Source organism: Drosophila novamexicana, unplaced genomic scaffold (assembly GCF_003285875.2).
Source record: "Drosophila novamexicana strain 15010-1031.04,08,12 unplaced genomic scaffold, DnovRS2.1 tig00001385-arrow-arrow-pilon, whole genome shotgun sequence".
NCBI classification, from domain to species: Eukaryota; Metazoa; Arthropoda; class Insecta; order Diptera; family Drosophilidae; genus Drosophila; species Drosophila novamexicana.
In genome coordinates this window covers 743,789-766,192 of record NW_020824853.1, presented here as the reverse complement: position 1 = coordinate 766,192, position 22,404 = coordinate 743,789, and the positions used below count along the sequence as shown (strand labels likewise).

The window sequence follows — 22,404 nt, the reverse complement described above, 5'->3', positions numbered from 1 at the left end:
CACTCAACCCCACAGATACCCACTGACCCCGCCCAACCAGACGCAACAAAGCCCCCGTTCCCCCGTTTGAGCACTAATTATATAACAATTCTTGTCTACCATTTTGAGCATTAAAAGTTTCACTTTAAAGCAAGGCATTTACAAACAATAAAAAAAAAAAAGAAGAAAACCAACAAAAATTGTTTAAAACTAATCGCACACACACACACACGCACATTAATACACACGCACACGCACACTCTTGGCAATATATATATATATAGACATATATATGTATGTTTAGCAAGGAACTGATGATGATATCTCTATAATGTATAACAGTATAACAGCTGGAGCTGCCCTACTTTTGCAGAATACTTTTATCCTCGTAGCGTATGATCGCATCACCGATCTGTTTGCGCGACGCCAAATGGATGCACTGCTGCCGGCCACATCCATCCGTTGGCAACGTCGGCGGCAGCGAGCCGCCGCGCGCCAAATGACTACGGACAGACAGGCCGAAACGCAGATGTGGCTCAACGGCGCGCAATATGTGCACCGTATGCTGTGCGGCAACAAACATGTCCAGGATGCTCTCGACGCCGGCGGGACGTTGCGGCGCCTGCAGCAGCAGCTGCTCAATGTCCAGATCGCTGCGCATTATGGGCAGACCCAGGGGATCCAAAATTTTGCGAGCTGCAACCGAAAACAGGCCCAAATTAGTTGATGGCATAGATTGAAGAAGCGTAGATTTTTTACCCTGGACATAGTCGCGACTGTAGAAGGCAATGACATCGTGATTCTGGCGATCAAAATAGCCGCTGCTCTGGCTAATGTCGCAGGTGTCGCACTCCTTGCAGAAATGCGCCCAGTTGCAGGGATACAGCTGAAAGCCAATGGGCGCATAGACCTGAAAGCCCTGTATGGTGTTCATGCGCACACGATTGAGGAAATCCGTGCGAAAGAGCATGCCCGGCGGCGCCAGCAGCACCAGCGACTCGAGCCCCAGCTTGGGCAGTGCCAGATCCGCAACGGCTAGGCTGAGCAGCTGCTGGCTTCCGTACATGGAGGCGTGCAGCAGCCAATCGTCTGGCTTAATTGGTGCACTCAGCTGCTCCGGCAGCCGTATGGATACCCAGGCAATGCGTGAGCCATCCGTCTTGTATTTGGTGGATAAATCCAAGGCCAACTTCTTCAGAGTCTTGAAGGGATCATCGTCGCCCTTGCTGGGCGAGTCGAAGCGATACAGAAATATCTGAAAATGTACATATGTACATATATATATATACAGTGAAGAGTGCCCGACTAGCTGATACCCTGTATTCAATCGATTGCACTCACCAGCAGCAGAAAGGTATTGTCCTGGTTGGCCATGCAAATGCGCTCGTATTGCGCCACAAAATCGAGCGCATCGGTCACCTGATGCTCAAATGCCGGCACCAGGATCGCAATCCGTGTGCTCTCCGTGACATAGGGCGATGGCACCACCTCGACCCGACCCAGTGGCTTGATCACCTCAAAGCTTTTGAGCAACAGACGCTTCGGTGTGGCACCCTCGTACAGATTCAGATGCAGTTGATAGTCCATGCCGCGCGTGGCATCGAATTTGCGATAGGCACTGTGCAGATCCTGGTAATGCAGCTTCGGGTACTTCTGGGCGGCATACTGCAGCGCTATGTCCAGCACCTTGGCAAAGTCCAGTGCCTCGATGCGGCTGAGCGGCGCTACCGCGCGATCCGCATTGGCGTTCGGCAGAAAACTGTGTGTTCCATTCAGCAGCTGCCAGGTGAGCATATCGTGGCGCGTCTCTGGCGCACTGGGCGGCGGCACGCCCAATGGCCAACGGATTTCGAGTATTTTGTTGGAGATGCTGCCGTTGGCAATCCGATACGATTTCTGTTCCAGCGCATAGCCGCGCTGCTGCACCAGCTCCAGATGATGCTGTAATCGCAAAACGGGAAACGGACATTTCAATTTTGATCGCTTTAACAGCTCTTAACGGTCACTGCAAACAGTGCTTAACAGTGTCATGTGAATGCCTCTTTACAGTGCCATGTTATACATCTTGACATGCAAATGTTATCGCGATGTAAAACAATAAACAATAATACATAATAATTAATTGAATTTGCAGTTGCTTTTTTCGTTTTTATTATGGAACTTTGCGTTAGTTTCGAGTTATTATATATATTAATTATACTGTAATCCGCCTTTAACACACTTTCTCGCAGTCTATGCAATTTCGTTTACAGTAATCACTTAACAGCTCAATGTTATTGAACATTTATTCGAATGTAAGCAACATGATTGGTTAAGCATAGGATTTTTCCAATTTCTGTTCTTTCGTTAAGTTTTAGCTCTCTTTATGCAGTTTTCTGTTTCATTTTTTGCCTCCCCCTTTTCTTTTACATTTAAATGCAGGCTATGTAGTTAACAGTTCACAGCTCTATGTTAATACCCGTCAATGAAAATGCAATCAACAGTAGCTGTAATGCGAAAGCTTCATTAACAGGACGCGGTGGCGGAATACAGAATACATGTCGCATGCAAAACATTTTGAAAAGTTAACGGAATAAGCCCGTTAATTGCAGCTATCCGTTACACGAGTTTTCACTGAATATATATATGTATGTATATTTGATTTACATCGAGTACTTACCTTGGAATAGTAGGCGTGCAGGCGATAGAAATCCTCCGGCGTCTGCACGGGATAAACTGTGGTAGCATTGCGAAATGCCGGCTCCTTGGCCAGTATGCTGAGATCCTTATAGTGGCGCGCCTTTGTGTTCAAGGCATAGCTGTACTGGCGCATACCCTAAACAATTAAAAATAAAAAATTAGTTAGAACGGCGCCGTCAAATGTTCCATGAAATTAAAATCTACAAAAAAAAAGCGAGCTGACCCGGACCCAAACCAGAATCCACGATACAGTTATGAACATGTGTTTCACAGATCACAAAACAATAAACTTCCTTTATCGGCGTGTCGCATTTACGATCTCATTAAGCATTCCCGCAATTTCCGTTTCCCTTCCCATTCCCGTTTCCCTTCCCATTCGCATTTCCAGTCACCAAGAGGTGTGGGGGAGAGGGGTGGGGGTTAGCATAATTAAATTAACAGTGCCATGCTAACAGTTGGCGACGGCAATCGCTGGATGCGAGTTTGTTTAGAGGAGGCATCCGGCATATCCTATTGGGGCGTCTCTGACATTTGCAACAAACAGCAGCGCGCCATAAAACATAAAACATTTCTGCGGGGAGGGGGTTCTTTTTTTTCGCTGCAAATGCGACTAGTTAATTTGCCGGCTCACATTAATCAATTTAAATGGCAATATGTTTAAAAAGTGTCAGAGATGGCAATTGCAGCAAGCGACTGTAACGGCACTTTTGAAGATGCTGCTAAACAGAAATAACAGTTAAATGAGAGCGCGCATTTGAGTAATGCACTCGCCCAAAGTATACCCTGTAAGCTGATATCCACTTGCGGAATGGCTCGTAAAACTCTCTTAATTTGAAGAGCATAAAATACAGTTAATAAATTACAGTTTAAAATTGAAATGAAAACAGAAATCAACACGAGCACACATACACACACGTGTGTATAAATAACATACATACATATGCATGTTCATAAATCATTCCACGGTGCCTGCCAGCCGCATAAATAAACCCAAAATCCAAACAAACGAAATTCAAGTGAAAGACGTGCGTCAAGTTCTTGGCCCTGCGCTTCGTTTTATGCACACACACACACACACATACAAACATGTATGTAAAATACCAAAAAGAAAAAATAGGAAATAAAATTTCCTGGTAAATAGCGTGTGCAAAATGCGATTCCCTGCTGATATAAATAAATAGCAACTAGTTTAATTAACGCAAACATGCAGATGCCACCCAGCGCAATAAAGCTAAGCACAACAGCGCCAGCGCTTGTCAAACTGTTTGTCGAGTGCACTTCCAATTGACTGTGGATCGCCAGCGGCACCTCGCCTTATTATTGCCCACTCCTAACCTTTCTCCACACACACACACACACACACACACACACACATACCCGTTTCAAAAAAATTCTTCGGACCGTTGCCGTTGCTTGGAAATTAAATAAACTGTCCATCAAGTGGTGCTGCTGCTGGTGGCATGTCCGCTGAATGCCTGCCACAAGCCGGCAAACAGCTCTAAAACGTTTAACAGCACACGAAGACTTTGAAGTTGCTTTACTTCTGTTTTGTTCCTTTTTTTTTTTCATTCTGTCTTTCTTTTTCTCATTTGTACTCTCCGCTTTCCGCATCACATTTCGCTCTGCCGCTGCCGCTGCCGCTGCCGCAGCCAACGCTGATGCTCTTTTCAGGGTCACTTTTGTGTATCAATGAACTGATTTTTTGTTTTTATGTTCTTTTCTGGCATTCTGCTTGCGTGTGTGTTTTCCTTGTTCTGTCTCTCCCTCTCTCGCTCTCTTTGTGCGTCTTTTTAGTCAAAGGCAAATTGTTTAAATAAATAAAACGGCGTGTAGGAAGCAGAAAAGATCACACGACAAGCAAACGGCAAATTAACTCGCACAAGCACACACACATGCAAGCACTACGTATGTATGCACAGCAACGTTTGTTTGTGCGTATGCTCTATATGCTGGTTGCTGCAGACAGCAGTGCTTCTAAAACTGTTAACAGCTGCTGCCAGACGGCAAGCGACAAATGTTAATTTGTTAAGTCTGTTAAGCTGCCTGCTAATTGCTGGTGTAAATGAACTTTACACTTGTTCCAATTCCACACGTTCCAATGCTACATGCTAAACGCTAATGTACACATACATATGTATGTATCTATCACGTTCAACTCGTAAGTATCGAAATTTAATGTTGCTGTTGCTCACCTGAAAACTCTCTTGACAGCCAGCCACACGACTCGCATACTTGACACAGCGCCCAATATTGACACTGTGATCATTCGTAATGCCAATGCGTACACAGCGATCCAGATTGTTGCGCATCTTGCGGATGACGCTGCTGCTAAGCAGTATGCCCGCCTCCAGGGCACAATAGTTGCGATCACTGAGACCGGCAGCATCAGAATCATTCAAGGATTCATCGCCAGCAGCATTGCCAGCAGAGGGAGGCGCATCACTGGATTCGCCCAGTCCAACACGCGTGCCGCCCATATACAGGTCAAAGGTGATGCTCATGTGATAGAGCAGCGCAGTCAGCTTACGCGCATCCACATAGACATTGTCCGGCACCAGCAGAAAGTAATCATAGTCGTCCAGATAATTATCCGCAATATATTTGATCACATAGAATGGTCGGCGGCTTTCGCGCGTGTCGGTAAAGCCCACGATGTTCTTCAGCTGATAGTTGGTCTTTGCGCTGTCTGCGTTGATGAAGAACTTGATCTTGTTCACCAGATGGGCGGTGGTCCGATTGAAGGCGGTCGCATAGCTGTTGATGTTCTCCTGTGACGTCATCACACCAATAAAAATCTTCTCACGTATGCCCAACTCCGAGGAGTAATACCGCGGGCGGAGCACATTTTTTACCTGACAAAAATAAAAACAGACAAAACAGACTTTTGATTAGAAAATGTCTACGAACACTAACCGTATTTGCAAACCGCTTTTCATTTGAACCGGTTCGGGCTAGGAATTCCAATTTTAATTTAATTTTTGAAACGAACCAATTTTCAAAGCTGTGAACCGAACCAAAACAGTTCTTTAAAAAAAACATCAAAACTTAATCCGAAACGACTTTTGAATCGAACCGGTTCGAACTGGGAATTCCAATTTTGAAAGCTGTGAACCGAAACAAACCGGTTCGAACTGGGAATTCCAATTTTGAAAGCTGTGAACCGAAACAAAACGGTTCCTCAAAAAACAGCACAGCTCAATTACAAGCCGCGTTTGAATCGAACCGGTTCGAGCTGAGAATGCTGTGAACGGTAGCAAAATAGTTCCTCAAAAAGACACTTTTAATCGAACCGGTTTGAAGCGGGAATCCCAGTTTTCCAAGCTGCGTACCGGTTCGAAGCGGGAATTCTAATTTTGAAAGCTGTGAACCGGTTCGAGCTGGGAATTCCAATTTTGAAAGATGTGAACCGGTTCGAAGCAGGAATTCCAATTTTCCAAGCTGTGAACTGAACCGAAACAGTTCTTCAAAAAATAGAAAGCTCGAATTTCGTTCGATAACTGTTCGAGAATATATTGAATATAATTATAAAATATAAAATATAGTTCTAAAGAATGTTGACAATACAAAAATATAGAAAACAAACAATGCTTCAATATTATGCGAAACGAATCAGAGTTCGACTTATTAGGCATACAGAAAATCGAAAAAATGAAAAGGAATTCTTAAAATAAGTTCAGTTTAAAAGAATTCTGTTAAAAAATATAGTACACATCCAGTTTATTAGGCATATCTTCATTGATAGAGTTATTTGGCGCAATGCTCATTGCCTGAAAGGACAATATGATAAGTATTTTGTACCCATTACAATTATCTAGTCAAGCTGCACGGACTACACATTCATTCGGCCACTTGAGAACTCAGACCCACAAGGGACAGACAATCACAAAATGCCGGGCAGCTCAAGTGGCCACTTAAAAAGTGGTTCTTGATGATCAGATGATTATGTTATTCATGTGCGAGTAAACGAAGTACACCTCTTTTTTGTATTCATTCTTTATTTATTTAACTGTGTGTAAAACAAAAAAGAGAAGAGAAAAAATAATAATAATAGTACTCGTATCTATTTGAATCTGGGCCTTTATTAGGCCTGAGGTTCAACGTGCTCTATAAAGCGTTTACGATCATGAGCATGAGTTTTTAGTTCTTCTGGGCAAGAAATGCTTTAAATAAAAATACTTCGAATAGTTGAGCAATTCGAGTAACTACAGTAAGTGCAAGTGCATTCCATAGGCCCAAGAGAGTAAACAATATATAAATAAATAGAACATATAGAGGAAGATCTGGAGAATATGACAAAGCGGCATTCGATCAGATCTTGACTTATTTATTTGTTAATAACAAAAGCTAAAGCCTATATATATGAATGATCAGAAGATCTCTGTAGAAGATGGGAACTATTGGTTCGAGTTTTTCCATGAACAACTTTTGTTTTTGAAGATAGCTTAGCTTAGCCCCATATTAAATGATAAATCGGTATTCTTATTAAAATTATATCTCTATATAACTCTGATCGGTCAATAATTTAATTCATATATTAAACAACTTTTGTTGAAACTTAACCTGATCTTCATTAATCTCATCATAAGCTCCCAAACTCCCCAACATTTTACATACAATATACCTATATGATATAACCCTGGGAATAATCAGCTGGAGTCATTGCATAAAGGCTAGGATCGGAAGAATATATGGTTAGTGCATTGGCTATAAGTCTGTAGAGCATTTACGACATAATTCCCGAAAAGAACGTGTTTCTTGCTTGGCTCGTCGTCAATCTCAAGTTGGTTTTAGAGGCGGTCGTCGTTAGTTGAATGAAATTTTATGGGCAATTACAAATACTACCTCATAGTATTATGGGCCCATAAAGTTACGGCCTTCGCGCGAGTTCGCGGTTTTTATGACCTTTCAGAAGGGTATCATAATTTGGTAACGAAAAGTGGCAACATATATATATCGGTCCGAGCCGATAGAAACAGACAGCAGGACCTGGCCATATCGTAGCTTAAATAGGATATGTAGTTTGTAGATTGTAGTTTGTAGTCTGCAGTTTGTCGTTTGTAGTTTGTAGTTTGTAGTTTGTAGTTTGTAGTTTGTAGTTTGTAGTTTGTAGTTTGTAGTCTGCAGTTTGTCGTTTGTCGTTTGTAGTTTGTAGTTTGTAGTTTGTAGTTTGTAGTTTGTAGTTTGTAGTTTGTAGTTTGTAGTTTGTAGTTTGTAGTTTGTAGTTTGTAGTTTGTAGTTTGTAGTTTGTAGTTTGTAGTTTGTAGTTTGTAGTTTGTAGTTTGTAGTTTGTAGTTTGTAGTTTTTAGTTTGTAGTTTGTAGTTTGTGGTTTGTAGTTTCTTTACCCAATTTGGCATTTGCGAATTTCTGCATGATCCTTACTTATAGACAAAATCTTTGCAATATCGGACTACTATTATTATACAGCAGCATTTTCAAAAAATATTTTTCAAATCGGACTAACTTATCATATGCTATATGCGAACCGATAAAAAGGGTATTTAGGCTTCGGCAAGCCGAAAATAGCTTCTCTTTATTGTTGCTTATGCAACAGATTTTCTTCGTCTTTAATAGTTGCGTTTATAGACACTGACGTCAGATACAACTGGCTGACCCTTGAACCTTGTGCCCAGCTAGCTCGTGTGTTTTTTTTTTTGTTGTCTTTGTAGCTATTCCACTTGCATTGAGGGGGGCGTGGCTAGTGAACGGCTTTGGATTGCGGCTTGGTGAGCAGCAATTAGCGCTAATAACAAGCACAAATATTGTTTGTCTAGTTAGTTGCACTCACTAAGCGGCATGCACGACTGCTAAAAGCCCTGTACAAAATTATTGGCATTATGTTGAAATATTCATGGCGAAAGATCAGAAGGAAATTTAGCAAAGACGTGTGCCCGACTGGCAGATACCCTGTTGCCCAGCTTCGCACGCATTCCATTTCAGTTCCCTTCATATTCATTCTTAAAGAATTTCTCAGAACTTTAACGCAATACATATGATAAAATTCTCACGTCTTCAAGTTAATTAGAAGTATTTGTATTTTATACATAATTTAGCTATATATAATTAATTTTAACCAGTTTATAACCAAGTGGCATATAGAATAATAAAAAGCATAACAAATTTGCAGTTAATTGGAACATAAACACATTTTATTCGCGAGCTTTAGCTACTTGAGGCTCTTCGATCGTTGGACTTATACAGATGAGTGTATGAAATGCTTTCTGCTGTGAATCCGTGAATCTGTCGCTGCAGCAGGACGTGAAAACAGATATGCTTGTTTTTGGTTTGCGCATACAGGGTATATTATGATCGGCAATTGCTCTGCTAATTTGTGATTAACAAATCATTTCAATTTTTTTTTATATGTTTTTAATGAATGATTTAATTGTCAGCCAAAGCTGAGAACGGGCGAGTGTTATAGCAGCGAGCCGTCATGGCCAATGCACCCATTAAAAGGTAAATAAGAAATCGCCGGTCAGTGTCAAAGCAGAGAGTGTTGTAGCAGCGAGTGCTATATCAGCGAGAGTTATAGTAGTGAGTGTCATAGCAGCGAGTGTTATGGGAGCGAGTGTTATAGTAGTGAGTGTCATAGCAGCGAGTGTTATAGCAGCGAGCTGTCGTGGTCAATGCACCCCTTCCAAAGCAAATAACACCCCGACGGTCAGTGTCATAGCAGAGAGTGTTGTAGCAGCGAGTGCTATATCAGCGAGAGTTATAGTAGCGAGTTTCATAACAGCGAGTGTTATGGCAGCGAGCTGTCGTGGTCAATGCACCCCTTCAAAAGCAAATAACACCCCGCCCGTCAGTGTCATAGCGGAACGTGTTGTAGCTGTGAGTGCGTGTAGCAGCGAGTGTTATAACAGCGAGCTGACATGGCCTATTCACCGATTATAAGGCAAATAACACCCAGACGGTCAGTGTCATAGCAGAGAGTGTTGTAGCAGCGAATGCTATATCAGCGAGAGTTATAGAAGCGAGTGTTATAACAGCGAGCTGTCGTGGTCAATGTACCCCTTCAAAAGCAAATAACACCCCGACGGTCAGTGTCAAAGCAGAGAGTGTTGTAGCTGCGAGTGCCCCAGCAGCGAGTGCCATAGCAGCGAGTGTTATAATAGCGAGCTGTCATGGCCTATTTACCGATTATAAGGCAAATAACACCCCGACGGTCAGTGTCATAGCAGAGAGTGTTGTAGCAGCGAGTGCTATATCAGTGAGTGTTATAGTAGCGAGTGTCATAGCAGCGAGTGTTATAGCAGCGAGCTGTCGTGGTCAATTTACCCCTTCAAAAGCAAATAATACCCCGCCCGTCAGTGTCATAGCAGAGAGTGTTGTAGCAGCGAGTGCTATATCAGCGAGTGTTATAGTAGCGAGTGTCATAGCAGCGAGCTGTCATGGCCAATGCACCGATTAAAAGGCAAATAACACCCCGCCAGCCAGTTCCCGCCTGATTCGCATGCAAAACTAAGATGACCTTGTGCCGAAATTACGGCACCTTTTGCCACAGCCACATCCACAGTCACAGCAACAGCTCCGGACTGTACGCAATTAATTGTGTAAATATCTAAACACAACACACTGCGGCACAACAGGTAAACATTTGCCTAGCTGCCACACACACAGTAAGAAGCCCCTGCCAGTCAGCAGTCCCCTTCTCTGCAGCAGCATATGAAAAATATTTAATCTATTTAGCTTTTTGTGGGGGTAAATGAAAATACTTTCCAAAATATGCACAATATCTGTTTGTTTGCGTGTGCCTGTGTTGGCGGGCAAATGATGCATGCAAATTCCACGAAATTAATAATTGAAAATCGAAAGCAAACATTGACCGTTCCGAATCGAATTTCGAATTTTCTAATGCACGATAACTAATGAATGTTGTCCAGGCAACATATTTGCTTTGGCTTTTAGCGTTTTCATATGAATTACCAGAATCAGCAGCAGGAAATTGTGAATCAACAAGAACTGAGGCGAAGAAATGGTATTTGCCTCTAACTTTAGTTAGTCTAGTTTTGATTTTAGATTATATACACCATAAGAAAAGAATAAAGCAATATGTACACATACAGAATATGCTAGTCCAGTTTGCAGCCACTGTTTATCACAGAAGAGGTCAGGCCCTGCCTGAAATTTTGAGAATCGCAGAGGACGGCAGGCGTTACGTTTATTTAGGTACAGCCTTTCAAATTTCACATTGAACTTGATTTTATACGAACTGTTAATCACATAAAAAAAAAAGAAGGAAAATCACCAAGATTTCAGTCAATTGGGTAGGCCCTACTTGAATTTTTGAGAATCGCAGAGAAGAACGGCCGTTATTTTTAAATTGATAAATTCACATTTACGAACAAGTCAACGTCAGTCAGTTACAGGTGAGTATTTTTGACTTGATTTTCTTTTTTGTCCCGCTTATACTATCTCCCTCTTCTCTTCTAAGCGCTCTCTCTCTCTCTCTCTCTCTCTCTTTCTCTCTCTCTCTATGTCTTCTACTTACTCCTCTTCTACCCAGTCTCTAATACTCACTGTCTCCCTTCTACTCACGCTCTCTCTTCTACTCACACTCTCTCTTCTTCACCCTTTATGTTTTCTCCTTTCCCTCCCTCTGTCTCTTCTAATCAGTTTCTTACTCTTGTTTGCCCCTCTTAGGCTTTCTCGTTCTCCTTGTCTCTCTCTCTCTTCAGCCTGCCTTCTTTCTAACTCCTCTTTCTACATAATTTTGCCCCTCCTACTTTAACTTATTCACTCTCACATTCTTACTCATTCTATCTCCGTGATTTTTTTTCGATCACTTTCGAAGGGCGCCTTTCTCTTTTAGTTTCGCCCTCGCTTAATTGCTTCTTACATGCCCCCACCTGTTTACTTCCTTTCCTTAATGCTCTCTCTCTTACCTTCTCGATCTCTTTATTGATTTGACTTTAACTTTCTTTAACATTCTTCTCTACGAAAACTATCTTATACACTCACTTTTTTAAGCAATATTTTACCCTTTACTCTCTTGACGCCTCTCTCTTTCTCACTTCTACTCAGTCTCTTGGTTACAACAAGTGCTTCAAGCTGGAGTGTTTCATTGCCACTGTTTCAAGCAGCGCCAATCTTGTGAGAACCTGTTGAGAATTATAAGCGAAATCATTGTAGAATCATAAAATTTAAAGTATTCATGGACTATCAAAGTGAACTTAGCTGCGTAAGCTTGTTGGGGCACGTGGCTGGGCCAAATTCAATGCTTTGTTTTATGGTTTTCTTTTTATTTTATTTTTTATACTTTTTACTATTGATAAGCGATAGACATGACAACAACCTTGTGACGTAACAGCAGCCAACGGAAGTAAGTAGAAAAAGAGTAGTTCGATGTGTGCTTGTACGATTATTTTTTCCTTAAATTGATAGTTGCAAAACTAGCTAACATTAGCCCTACGACGAGCAGGCATTTATGCCAAGCGCTGAGCGTTATCAAATAGCTGTCTTATCAGCCAGAAGAAGCGACGAGCGAAGTGAGCTGTGGGCAACGTCACGAATGACAACAAAATATACTTATTTCCATTTTCCATGCCACAAATTTAATTAAACGTAGATATTGAATTATGTTTATTTGTGCCGCATTGGCGTCGACGCTGCGTCGCGTCGCATAGTTTTGCCCTCCACCTGGTTTACGATTTACACAATTGGATGCAGCCGGTCCAATTGGAGCCACAATTTGGCCGATGAGTCACTCGAAAATGGGTTTAAGTTGACAAATTATATGGTTTCTGGGCAATGAGCAAGGGTCGGTGTTACGGTTTTTCTGGTCGGCATTGGATATAATAAATGAATTTTAAGATAACTATCAATCATTCGTTTTTATCTACATCATGTAACAGTATATACGTATATGGCCCATTAAAAGGCTGCTTCTTTGGGTGTCGTATGCGATGATTGCTATGAATGAATGAATATTGTCGCGCATAAACAACTACTCATAGGAAGCGCAATGCTTTTGGACTGAATCATGCAGATGCAATTTCAATATTTGATTTGCTTGGCGCTCAACTAGCACGCAATATGAACTGTTTGCAGTACATGTGAATACATATGTGAGTGTGAGACACAGTTAAATGAATTTCATTGTCTCATTGGCTCATTCATAAGTGCGAGTAATGCTCATCATATAATGGCATGCGCAATTAATTAAAAGCTAATTAAATGATGCGAGTATTCGAATGCATTAAATAAATCGAGTCTATTATATGGCAAATAATCACTCAATATTTGAATTAACATTTTACAAATGATACAAGTTATTCGAATGTATTCAATGAAATGATTCGAGTAATTTAATACAATTTAAATTGTTCAAATAAAATGAGTCTATTGTAGGGCAAATAATCACTCAATAAGTATACAAATTTCAAATGAAATATTACAAATGATTCAAGTCAATCGAATGCATTCATTTGAATTATTCGAGTAAATCAAAACAATTGAAATTGTTCAAATAAATCGATTATATATTGTATGGCAAATAATCACTCAATAAGTATAAATACTTCAATTGAAATTTCATAAATGACTCAAGTAAATCAACACATAATGTGCAAATGTATTCATTTATATTGATTGAGTTTTTGAAATTCTTTCGGTTGTAATCCTAGTTATAATAATGCAGGAACATTTAAGGATTAGAGAGATGCGCATGATTAAAGCGAATGTATTCGAATGTATTCAATTACAATTGAAAATACTTTTACTGAAAACTCTTTAGCTAAACATGACCCATAAGCATTGATGCTAACTAAATGAATTGAGTTATGCAACTGCATTCGAATGATTCAAGTGATTCGAATGCATTTAGAATTTCTAAGAAATGTGAATACTTTGGGTTAGCCGCCCTGGACGATAGCTGAGGTGAGCTGAGGTGCACAACAAGTGCAATTACTTATAGCATATACTGTAGATACATATATACGTGTTTATGGAATCACATATTGCATGTGTCTCAATCTCGGCTCGTTTTCAATCGGGCACAAGACCCAAGTGGGCAATATGCATTGCATTGGATTTGACAAATCTTAATTGAAAGAAGTGCGCAGGCGGTGTCGGCTAGTTTGTTACAGATCGGTAGTTGTTATTTTTGTTATTGTTGGTTTAGCTGTAAATGCCAGATCGCCGGGTCGGTTGACTTCGTCTCGCGCTTATGACAATTAATTGAGCGCATTGTTGTGCACAGACATACATATATACATATATACACATATATATATATGAGGCCGTAAGCCGGAAATGCGACGCGCTTTTCAATTAGGGCAGCAAAATAAAGCTGCTCAATAGATTGACTTGCTTGGCCTTTGCATCTAGCTGAACTGAATCAAATGTGATGACAATATATATATATATATATATATATAAATATATCTTTTACACAAGCTTACAGCTGAAGGTCTCAAGTCTAAGGATTCTAGATATTCTAGCTGAAGGTCTCAAATTTAGGGATTCTAGATATTCTAGATATTCATCCGAACTCGGAAAAGATTTTATATATTTCTTACAGTTGAACTGATCAAGTTTAAGAAGCATTTGCTGCTTACTATTTGACGAGCTTATTATTCAAAGTATTTTTTAGATCCTGTTGCGTTGCTTTACTTAGCTGAAGATCACCTTTTCATACAGGAAACCGGAAACCGAAAAGAGACAATGTGTGCAACAGGCAAAAGGAAGCCATAAACTAGTACTATATTCTTGTTCATGTCCGTATGTATAAGTGTCTCGATTCCTGAACCTATACGAGCTGGATACTTGAAATGTAGGTTCCGATAACCGATAACTTGCCCCGTTACCAAAGCAATCGATACAAATCGATATCGAAAGGCGGTTCTTTGAGAAAATCTCTTAGTTCTCCTAATAGCTAGAGTCGCCAAATTTGAATAGTATATACAAACCTAGCTAAAGCTGCAGGTTCAGGGTATTCCCTAGTCGGACACTCTCGATCAGAGCTGATTCCAAACGAGATCAGACTGCGATCAAGCAAATGAAGGGACTTGCAAGCATTTTATGACAGTTTTTTAGGCTATTCTCAGCGGATGATCACTTGCCATCAAAAGTGATCGTTTTTCTTAAAGAAGATCGCATCGCGTTTAGCTCTCCAATATCAAAAAATAGCTGGATTTCTAAAATACATAGTTGCAAAATCCCTTGCTCATGATCTAATTTGAGATAACTGAATATTGATTTAATCGATCAGCTGATGAAAAACATTTTGGTGTGTACTTTCTAGGTGCTTACACAGTGGACTGCTATTGATAAGTGGCTTTATTTATAGACATATTGTGCTCCGGGAACGCCGATAAGTTGTATATATGTATATATATATATGTGAAGAATTAGGCTGTCACAAAGCAAACACGAACAGACTGTTGAATGTAATCCAATGAAATTCGCACGGTTCAATGTTTCTTGGCCTGCTGGCCGTTGCCATGCATCGAACCGGAGATCATGTACTTGTCAAACAGATAGTCACCGACCTCGGTCTGGGCGCGTTCCAATTGCCTAATGAAATCGGCCAATACCTTTTGGCCGTCGACCTGCTCCTGCAGAAAGTTGGCCTCTATGAAATCACACAGATTGGGATCGTTCTCTTTGCCGGCCAAGGCGTGCACATCCAACAGATGCTGATTCACCTCCATTTCCATTTGCAGTGCATGCTTCAGGGCCGACATCGTGTCCTCGAACTGTGGCACCGGCTCCGGCACACTGCTCAAAATGATTGAGCCACCGCGTTTGTTCATATACTTCATGATCTTCTCGGCATGCTCACGCTCCTCGACGCTGGCCTGCAGAAAGAAGCCATGGATGCCCGGCGAGCTGACATCGGCCCGATCGAAATGGTAGGCCTGCAGTACATACACATACACATACATATACAAATATATATATATATATATATATATATATATACATATACTATCCATATTTGTATCTTCATATATTTATTTTACAAAAACTAACCCTGAAGCGAACAGACAATCCATCTAATGACAACAAACTATGACATAATTGCACTTGGAAAACTAAATGCCAGCAAAACATCTTGACTATTGAAAAATGATTAGGTATGAATATCTTTGGCACACCGACGATTTAATACCCTCGTTAACATCTCCCTTTTGCAGATATGTGAGAATAGTAAGAACATACTCTTGGAGCGATCTTTTCTATGGCAGCTGTATGATATAGTGGAAGTTTAGTGAAACTTATAGTCCGCCCGTTGATGCCGATTCGCAATATATCTGCTATGATTATATATATAGAATATACTACATACTTTATGAATTCGGACAATATTATAATACCCTCTACAAGGGCATTAAAACTGGAACCGTAGAAGCTTCCTAGAGACAGCGCTCAGTGTATATCTATATCAATTTCTTTTATGTATACATTTCTACATCATCTTTTCCTATATCTACTTCTATAGTTTTTCAGATATCTCTAAATTTATATCAATATCTTGCTCCTATATGTGTATCTTACATACCTTTCGCTTAACCCAAGCCTCTATATCCTCTCCTATATATACATCTATAGCACACACCTATATCTCTTTATATAGCTCAATTCATATATCTTTTGCCCATGCACTGCCTTACCATGGCCAAATATTGATGGCAGGCCTTAAGTTCCATGTTGATCTGATCGTTCAGTTTCTCTTCACAGCTTTTGGCAAAGTTCTGCCGCATTATCATGCACAGGCGACGTATTATCCAAGGATTACACTTCGCCATATCGAAGCAACAAAATGTCGAGGATAAACCAACGAAGGGGAGAGAAAAGGAATCAAAAATTCTCGTGTATACCGAAATTTAACTAATTTATTTCAATTTTTTATATTATTTTATTTATTTTTTTTTTTTCAATTTTAACATAAAAGTGCCTGCATAGGCAACTAGTTTGATCAAACAGTCAGTTTGTCTAAACAGCATTGATGCCCTATATATACCCTATATGTACTTAAAGGATAGTATACACAGATCAGAAGGGATCTAGTTTTTGGCATATGCATATATATCATATGTATATATACCTTGTATAGCGATAAAAAATGTGTTACACGAATTTATTAAGAATACATTTTCCCTGAGAATAGAGGGAATCCTCTATTCTTAAGAGAGCGCTCTTTTCACAAGGCTTATACCCTCTACAAGGGTAGAGGGTATTAGAGTTTTGTCATGAAATGTGTAACGCATAGAAGGTGACATTTCCATCGCCATAGAGTATATAGCCTTAGCCCATCTCCGTCTGTCTCTTTCTATCTCTCCGTTTGAAACTTTGCGCAAGTCCGTCTTTCTGTTGCAGACAGTACATATTTTGATACCAAACGGATCGAAGCACTATATCATAAAGCTGCCACAGGAACGATCCGTCGATAAGTAGGTTCATGTATGGAAAACTTGTTTGTCTATCAAGTTATCGCGACCAAACTAGGTCTTTATTCTTTTCATTATGCTCCCCATATGCATATATATATATATATATACCAAATCTTAACCACATCGGAGCACTATATCATATGGCTGCCATCGGTTGAAGCGGTCGAAATTTAAGTTCTTGTGCGTATAACTCTTTTGTTTAACAAGATATCTTGACCAAACTATGACCCAAACCTAATCAATATCAGTCTACTATATTTTATATAGTCATATGTTGGAAGCGTCGACAGAAAAGTGAGTTTTTGTATGGCAAAATATCGGGTTCAGCTAGATAGTTTCATCAAACTATTTAACTAATTATTAAACGAAATAATTTAAGATATCCTTACATTCTCGTTTTCTAAAGTTAATTCATCTTTTGGCAAACAGAAAACTCTTTCCACACGAAAATACTCCATATCGTATTTAAAACCTCGAAATGGAGTTGTATAAAAAGCGAATAAAATCGAAACATTACAAAAGTGCCTATGCCCGATTAAGCGGCAGCTAGGAAAACAAACAAGTAAGAGGTTCTAGTCGGGAACTCCCGACCAGGCGTACCAAGTGCAAATATATATAGAAGCTATATGTCAAGTTTGGTTACTCTAGCTCGTATTATTTATAAAAATTGCCCAAAAAACAGGATATCGATATAGATTTTTATCGATTACTTAAAAACGGGGCAAGTTATCGATTATCGGAAACAAACTCGATCTACGCAGGCACTAGGAGGACCTACATCTAAAGTCTCTAGCTCTTATAGGCTCTGAGATCCTTGCGTTCATACATACGGACAGACGGACGGAAGGACAGACGGACGGACATGGCTAGATCGACTTGACTATTGATGCTGATCAAGAATATATATACTTTATGGGGTCGGAGATGCTTCGTTTTGCCTGTTACATACATTTGGATTTAGCACAAATACAATATACCCTTTTTACCCATTTTGAATGGGTTCAGGGTATAAAAACGTGTGAGATAATCGGTTGTTCATGAAAGATGCTTTTGTTGAAACATGACGGGTCAAAGGTTCAAAGTGCGCATTCAACTACAAATGTGATTTCACTTTTGTTTCTCTTTCGCTTTTGGCACTTAGTCAGTGTACACACACACACACACACACACACACACACGCACACACACATATGTACATATGTACCTGTTCATACCTTATGCTATATGTTTGCTTGAGCAACAACAACAACAACAACATGGTGTTAAGTAAACTTGAGTTATTGTCATTTACTTGTATTAAGTGAATGGAAAACGACTTTTTTGCTCAAGTTTCTTCTCTTTTTTTTGTTTTTGTTTTATTTTTTTTTGTACGAACAAGTTTTAAATATTATCTTTCGCTCGTGTCATCCACTAAGTAACTTACGCACATTAAACAAAAATAATAATAATAAGCCCACACACACACACACACACACACACACACACAGGCAGACAGAGACAAGCACTGGCCCATTAAGTCGAAATAATAAACATTATTTGTGAGCACATGAAACGCAAATCATCGTTAAATTCGAAAGACAAAAAATTGTTGAGCTTTAAGATTGTCTAAACGCACTGAACAACTTTCATGTTATACAACACTGTATAGGCAAATGTTCGTGCCATTCCATTGTAGCAACTATTAAAGTTGATTGTTTGTGAAGCATATATTAAATAAGGCATGGGAATAAAAATAAATAGAGCCTGAGCGTAAAGAGAAAGAAAAATTGGTTGGGGGAAAGCCAAAGGCGCAACTAAGTTCTGCCTTTGGATTGAACTTTTGTGACTCTCGAGGTTTTCTTGAATTTTGTTGTAATTCGCATTTCTGAAAGTAATCTAAGCGTGACTTATTTTGATATTCAACTGTTTTTTGCATGAAATCTGACCGAAATCCACACAATATTTACATTAAATTAAGAATTACAGTGAATGCCAAGAGTTGTTCCAATTCCACTTGTTCCTTTAACATATACTTTCAACTTTTAACATGCACTGTTAACGTTTATAAAGTGAAAAGTATTTGAGTGTTCCTAATCGGTATTAATGATATATCAAATTAAATGCATTTAACGAACGAATAAAACCATCTGCGGCAAATAAACTAATAGATTTGAAAGATATGGCAACTTAATTGTTTATCGTATTTATTAAAAGTGCCAGAAATCTTTGCAACTAATTGCGCATTATTGTTTCAGTCATAATTATCGATGATTGATTTTCCAAAAACAAAATAAACGTGCCAACATTTTCTTTTTTTTTGTTTTTATCAAGTTCATGCATATTTTTTTTTTCTACTTTTTTCACGTTGGTTGCTTAATTAAAACGCAAACGTTTGCATTGTTAACCAAATAAAAATAATAGATATAAAGAGAGAAAAAAAACGGCTCGCAAACAAAAAGTCAAAAATTGTATGGCGCGAAAGAATATAATAAATTACTCGAAATGTTAAGCAGACCGCAGTTCAAATACCCTTATATAGTACATATGTATATTTTGGAAATGTTTACCTGATCTTAATACGAAATTGGCTTGGAATATTTCTAATAAGGAAATTTGCTATATTATGTTTGTTCCGATTCCGCGCGCTTCCACTTAAAGGTAAGCCTGCAATTGGTATATGTATGCATGTATGTATATGTATATGCAAGCATAATAGAGTTAAATATGTAACACGCTGTATTACAGCTATTTTTCACTATTTTCCAGCTAAATGTTGGCTATTTCCAAAGTTCATTAGCCCCGGAAACATTGAAATTGTGACACTAGTTTAGCTTTTCTTATTAACAACACGTAAAAGCAACCCTGTTTATGCACTTGACAACACTGGTTACATGCTACATAGCATATTTAATGTACTTTCTAGAGCATAGCAATTTTTAATCGATTTTTGTTGGTTTTCCCAAATTGCTCGCGCCTTTAATTCAATAAATTTTGCAGCGTTCGATTTATGCCGGTAAAAGTACACATATTTATATATATATATATATACATATATATATGTTAGTACAATCGTACACATGTTCATGCATATGTGTGTATGTATGTATGTTGTTATGGCATGATGCATGTATCAGGCATCGGTTATTTACTCGGCTCTGGTTTATAAGTGAAATGCGTTTATTTATTTAAATGTAATTTATTCGCGCGCCAGTGGAATTTTTGTCGATCGCATGTTCTTTTTTATTTTTTTATTACTATTTTTTTTTTCATGATCAATTTTTGCAAGCAATGCTGAAATTGGCGCTCACTGTAATTGCCAAAAAAATGTAACTCTTATCGTGTATCACAAGGGAGAGAGAGCGAGAGAGAGCGAGGTAGAAATTAATGCATTAACACTGTTAATTTAACAGCGCATTATAATTAAACTGGTTACAGTGGCTGTCAAACTGTTGCATGGCTTCTGCTGCCGCTGCCGCTACTGCTGCTGCTGCTGCTGCTGCTGCTGCACGCCGGGTGTTAATTGTAAGAGAAATGGGTTTTTCCAAATTTAAACTAAGCGACTGCAAAGTGGTTGCTGGCTTTTAAAAGTTGTTGATCTTGTCTTTGCACAGTGAATGCCGCATTAACGTAGGCGGTGATAACGGCAATTGAAGCCGAAATATTGAAAAGTGACGTCTGCGCTGACGTTGTTGACGCATACACACATACACACATGCATCGGCAATATACATATACGTACATATATGTACGCATGTGTTTGTGTGTTTTCTGCCTGAAATGAGGTGGTAGGCGAAGTACGAAAGCGAATGCGATAAGCAAGAAGGTCAATAAATTGCTTGATATAATGAGCCATGTGCACAATTACACACACACACAAACGCTATCGCGCATATGCGCTCGCATTTACATATTTACATATATACATACATAAAACACGTGTCGATTTACCCAACAGGAACCCGAGCAACATTTCGGAAAGACGCACGCTGCAAAAGGCAGGACCAGCACATTCCAATATTTTGTTAGTCGACTTAAAAGTTAATTAATAACAAAATATGGCTTCTTTACTCGATATTGATTTAACATTTACATTATTTGATATTTTGTATATTACTCAAATTTCTGCGGTAGCACGAAATTTGATTTGTTAACGAGGGCGCGTCGCGTTCGTGTCACGAAAGAAAAAACGACACGCGCTCAACTCTATTTAGGACTCGAATTGGATACTGCTCTCTACGCTTGCCACGCTCTGATTGGCGCGTGGACCACGTGCAGAAAAACGTTTCGATATTGCGAGCAAGAGAGAAAGAGAGCGCAAGGGCGGGCGAGCAATTGAATGCGATTGAAATGGATGTTGATTTGTTAGGACTTACCGGCTTTTTGGCCGCCAGCGGCTTATTAATCAAATTCAAATGCGGCTCAAAGTCCTGGCCAAAGCGTTCGATGAGCAAATTTTCGGCAACCTCCTGCGGGCATTCCTCCTGCTGCACCAGCTCCCAAATGTCCTGCGGTATATAGCAGCTGAGCACCAGGCCCAGCAGCAGCCCGATCACAAAATAATGATTGCGACTCAACGCGGACGGTCTACGCATGTTTCAGGCGTATGGCAAATTGAAATTACATACATACATACATACACGCATATGTACATATAGGACGCTGATGCTTAATGGCGCTGTTGTCATGTGTACATCTTGTTGTTGCTGTTCGTACGCACAATTGTTGCAGCTGCTGCTGCTGCTTCCTCTTCGACTGTTGTTTCGTTTCGTTTGATTTGGTTTCCTTTTTAAATTGTTCGTTTTTGTTTTTGGCGGAAGCGATAAGCAGGCAGAGAACTCAAACAAGTGCGCTGACTGTGCCGGCTAATTTTGGCACTAGATGCGTGTTATTGTTGTTGTTGTTGTTGTGCAGCACGCACTTGCGTTTCTTTGATGTCGTTGTTGTTGTGTTTGTACTGTTGTAGCTGTTGTTTGCATTTGGCGCATTTTTAAAACAAATTCACAGCTATATAGGCAATCATTGCACTTACACCACACTGCACACATTTATTCGCATCGAGACGTTAATGCTACGAAATGCTTTAAAAAAAAAAGAAGTTGAACAAGCGCAAACAAGCGCCGCCTGGCCGCCGCACACCGCGTAACGTAAAAAAATGGGATCTTTTTATCTTCATTTCGTTTTGCACACTTAGCAGCGGCTGCTTCTGTTAGCTCACTGTAACGATTACCTGCTAGCCTGTCTGTTACTAAAGTGATATGTTATAAGCTAGTATGCTGCACACAGATCATGCAAGCTAAGCAAATTTGTTCAAACATTTTACAATTGAAAAATAATAAAATAGAAAATAAGTTAAAACTGTAATGGATAAAACGT

The 22,404-nt window shown here is 39.7% G+C and overlaps 2 protein-coding genes across 3 annotated transcripts; both read right to left on the bottom strand.

The window, feature by feature from the left end:
* Window positions 1-225: 225 nt before the first annotated feature.
* On the bottom strand, window positions 226-22,147 carry LOC115767386 (chondroitin sulfate synthase 2). 2 transcript variants are annotated; one of them, XM_030711648.1, is made up of 6 exons: window positions 21,405-22,147; window positions 4,851-5,510; window positions 2,639-2,794; window positions 1,321-1,920; window positions 739-1,234; window positions 226-675 (listed from the first exon to the last, which is right to left on the bottom strand). In XM_030711648.1, exons 1-6 carry the CDS (start codon window positions 21,621-21,623, stop codon window positions 341-343), a joined length of 2,466 nt encoding a protein of 821 aa, XP_030567508.1. In that variant the 5' UTR covers window positions 21,624-22,147; the 3' UTR covers window positions 226-340. The 2 variants fall into 2 exon arrangements, with proteins under 2 accessions (XP_030567508.1, XP_030567509.1); XM_030711649.1 differs by lacking the exons at window positions 4,851-5,510; window positions 21,405-22,147 and adding an exon at window positions 2,882-3,212.
* LOC115767387 (soma ferritin) lies at window positions 14,909-16,524 on the bottom strand. The gene is made up of 2 exons (XM_030711650.1): window positions 16,273-16,524; window positions 14,909-15,516 (listed from the first exon to the last, which is right to left on the bottom strand). Exons 1-2 carry the CDS (start codon window positions 16,405-16,407, stop codon window positions 15,070-15,072), a joined length of 582 nt encoding a protein of 193 aa, XP_030567510.1. The 5' UTR covers window positions 16,408-16,524; the 3' UTR covers window positions 14,909-15,069.
* Window positions 22,148-22,404: the final 257 nt, after the last annotated feature.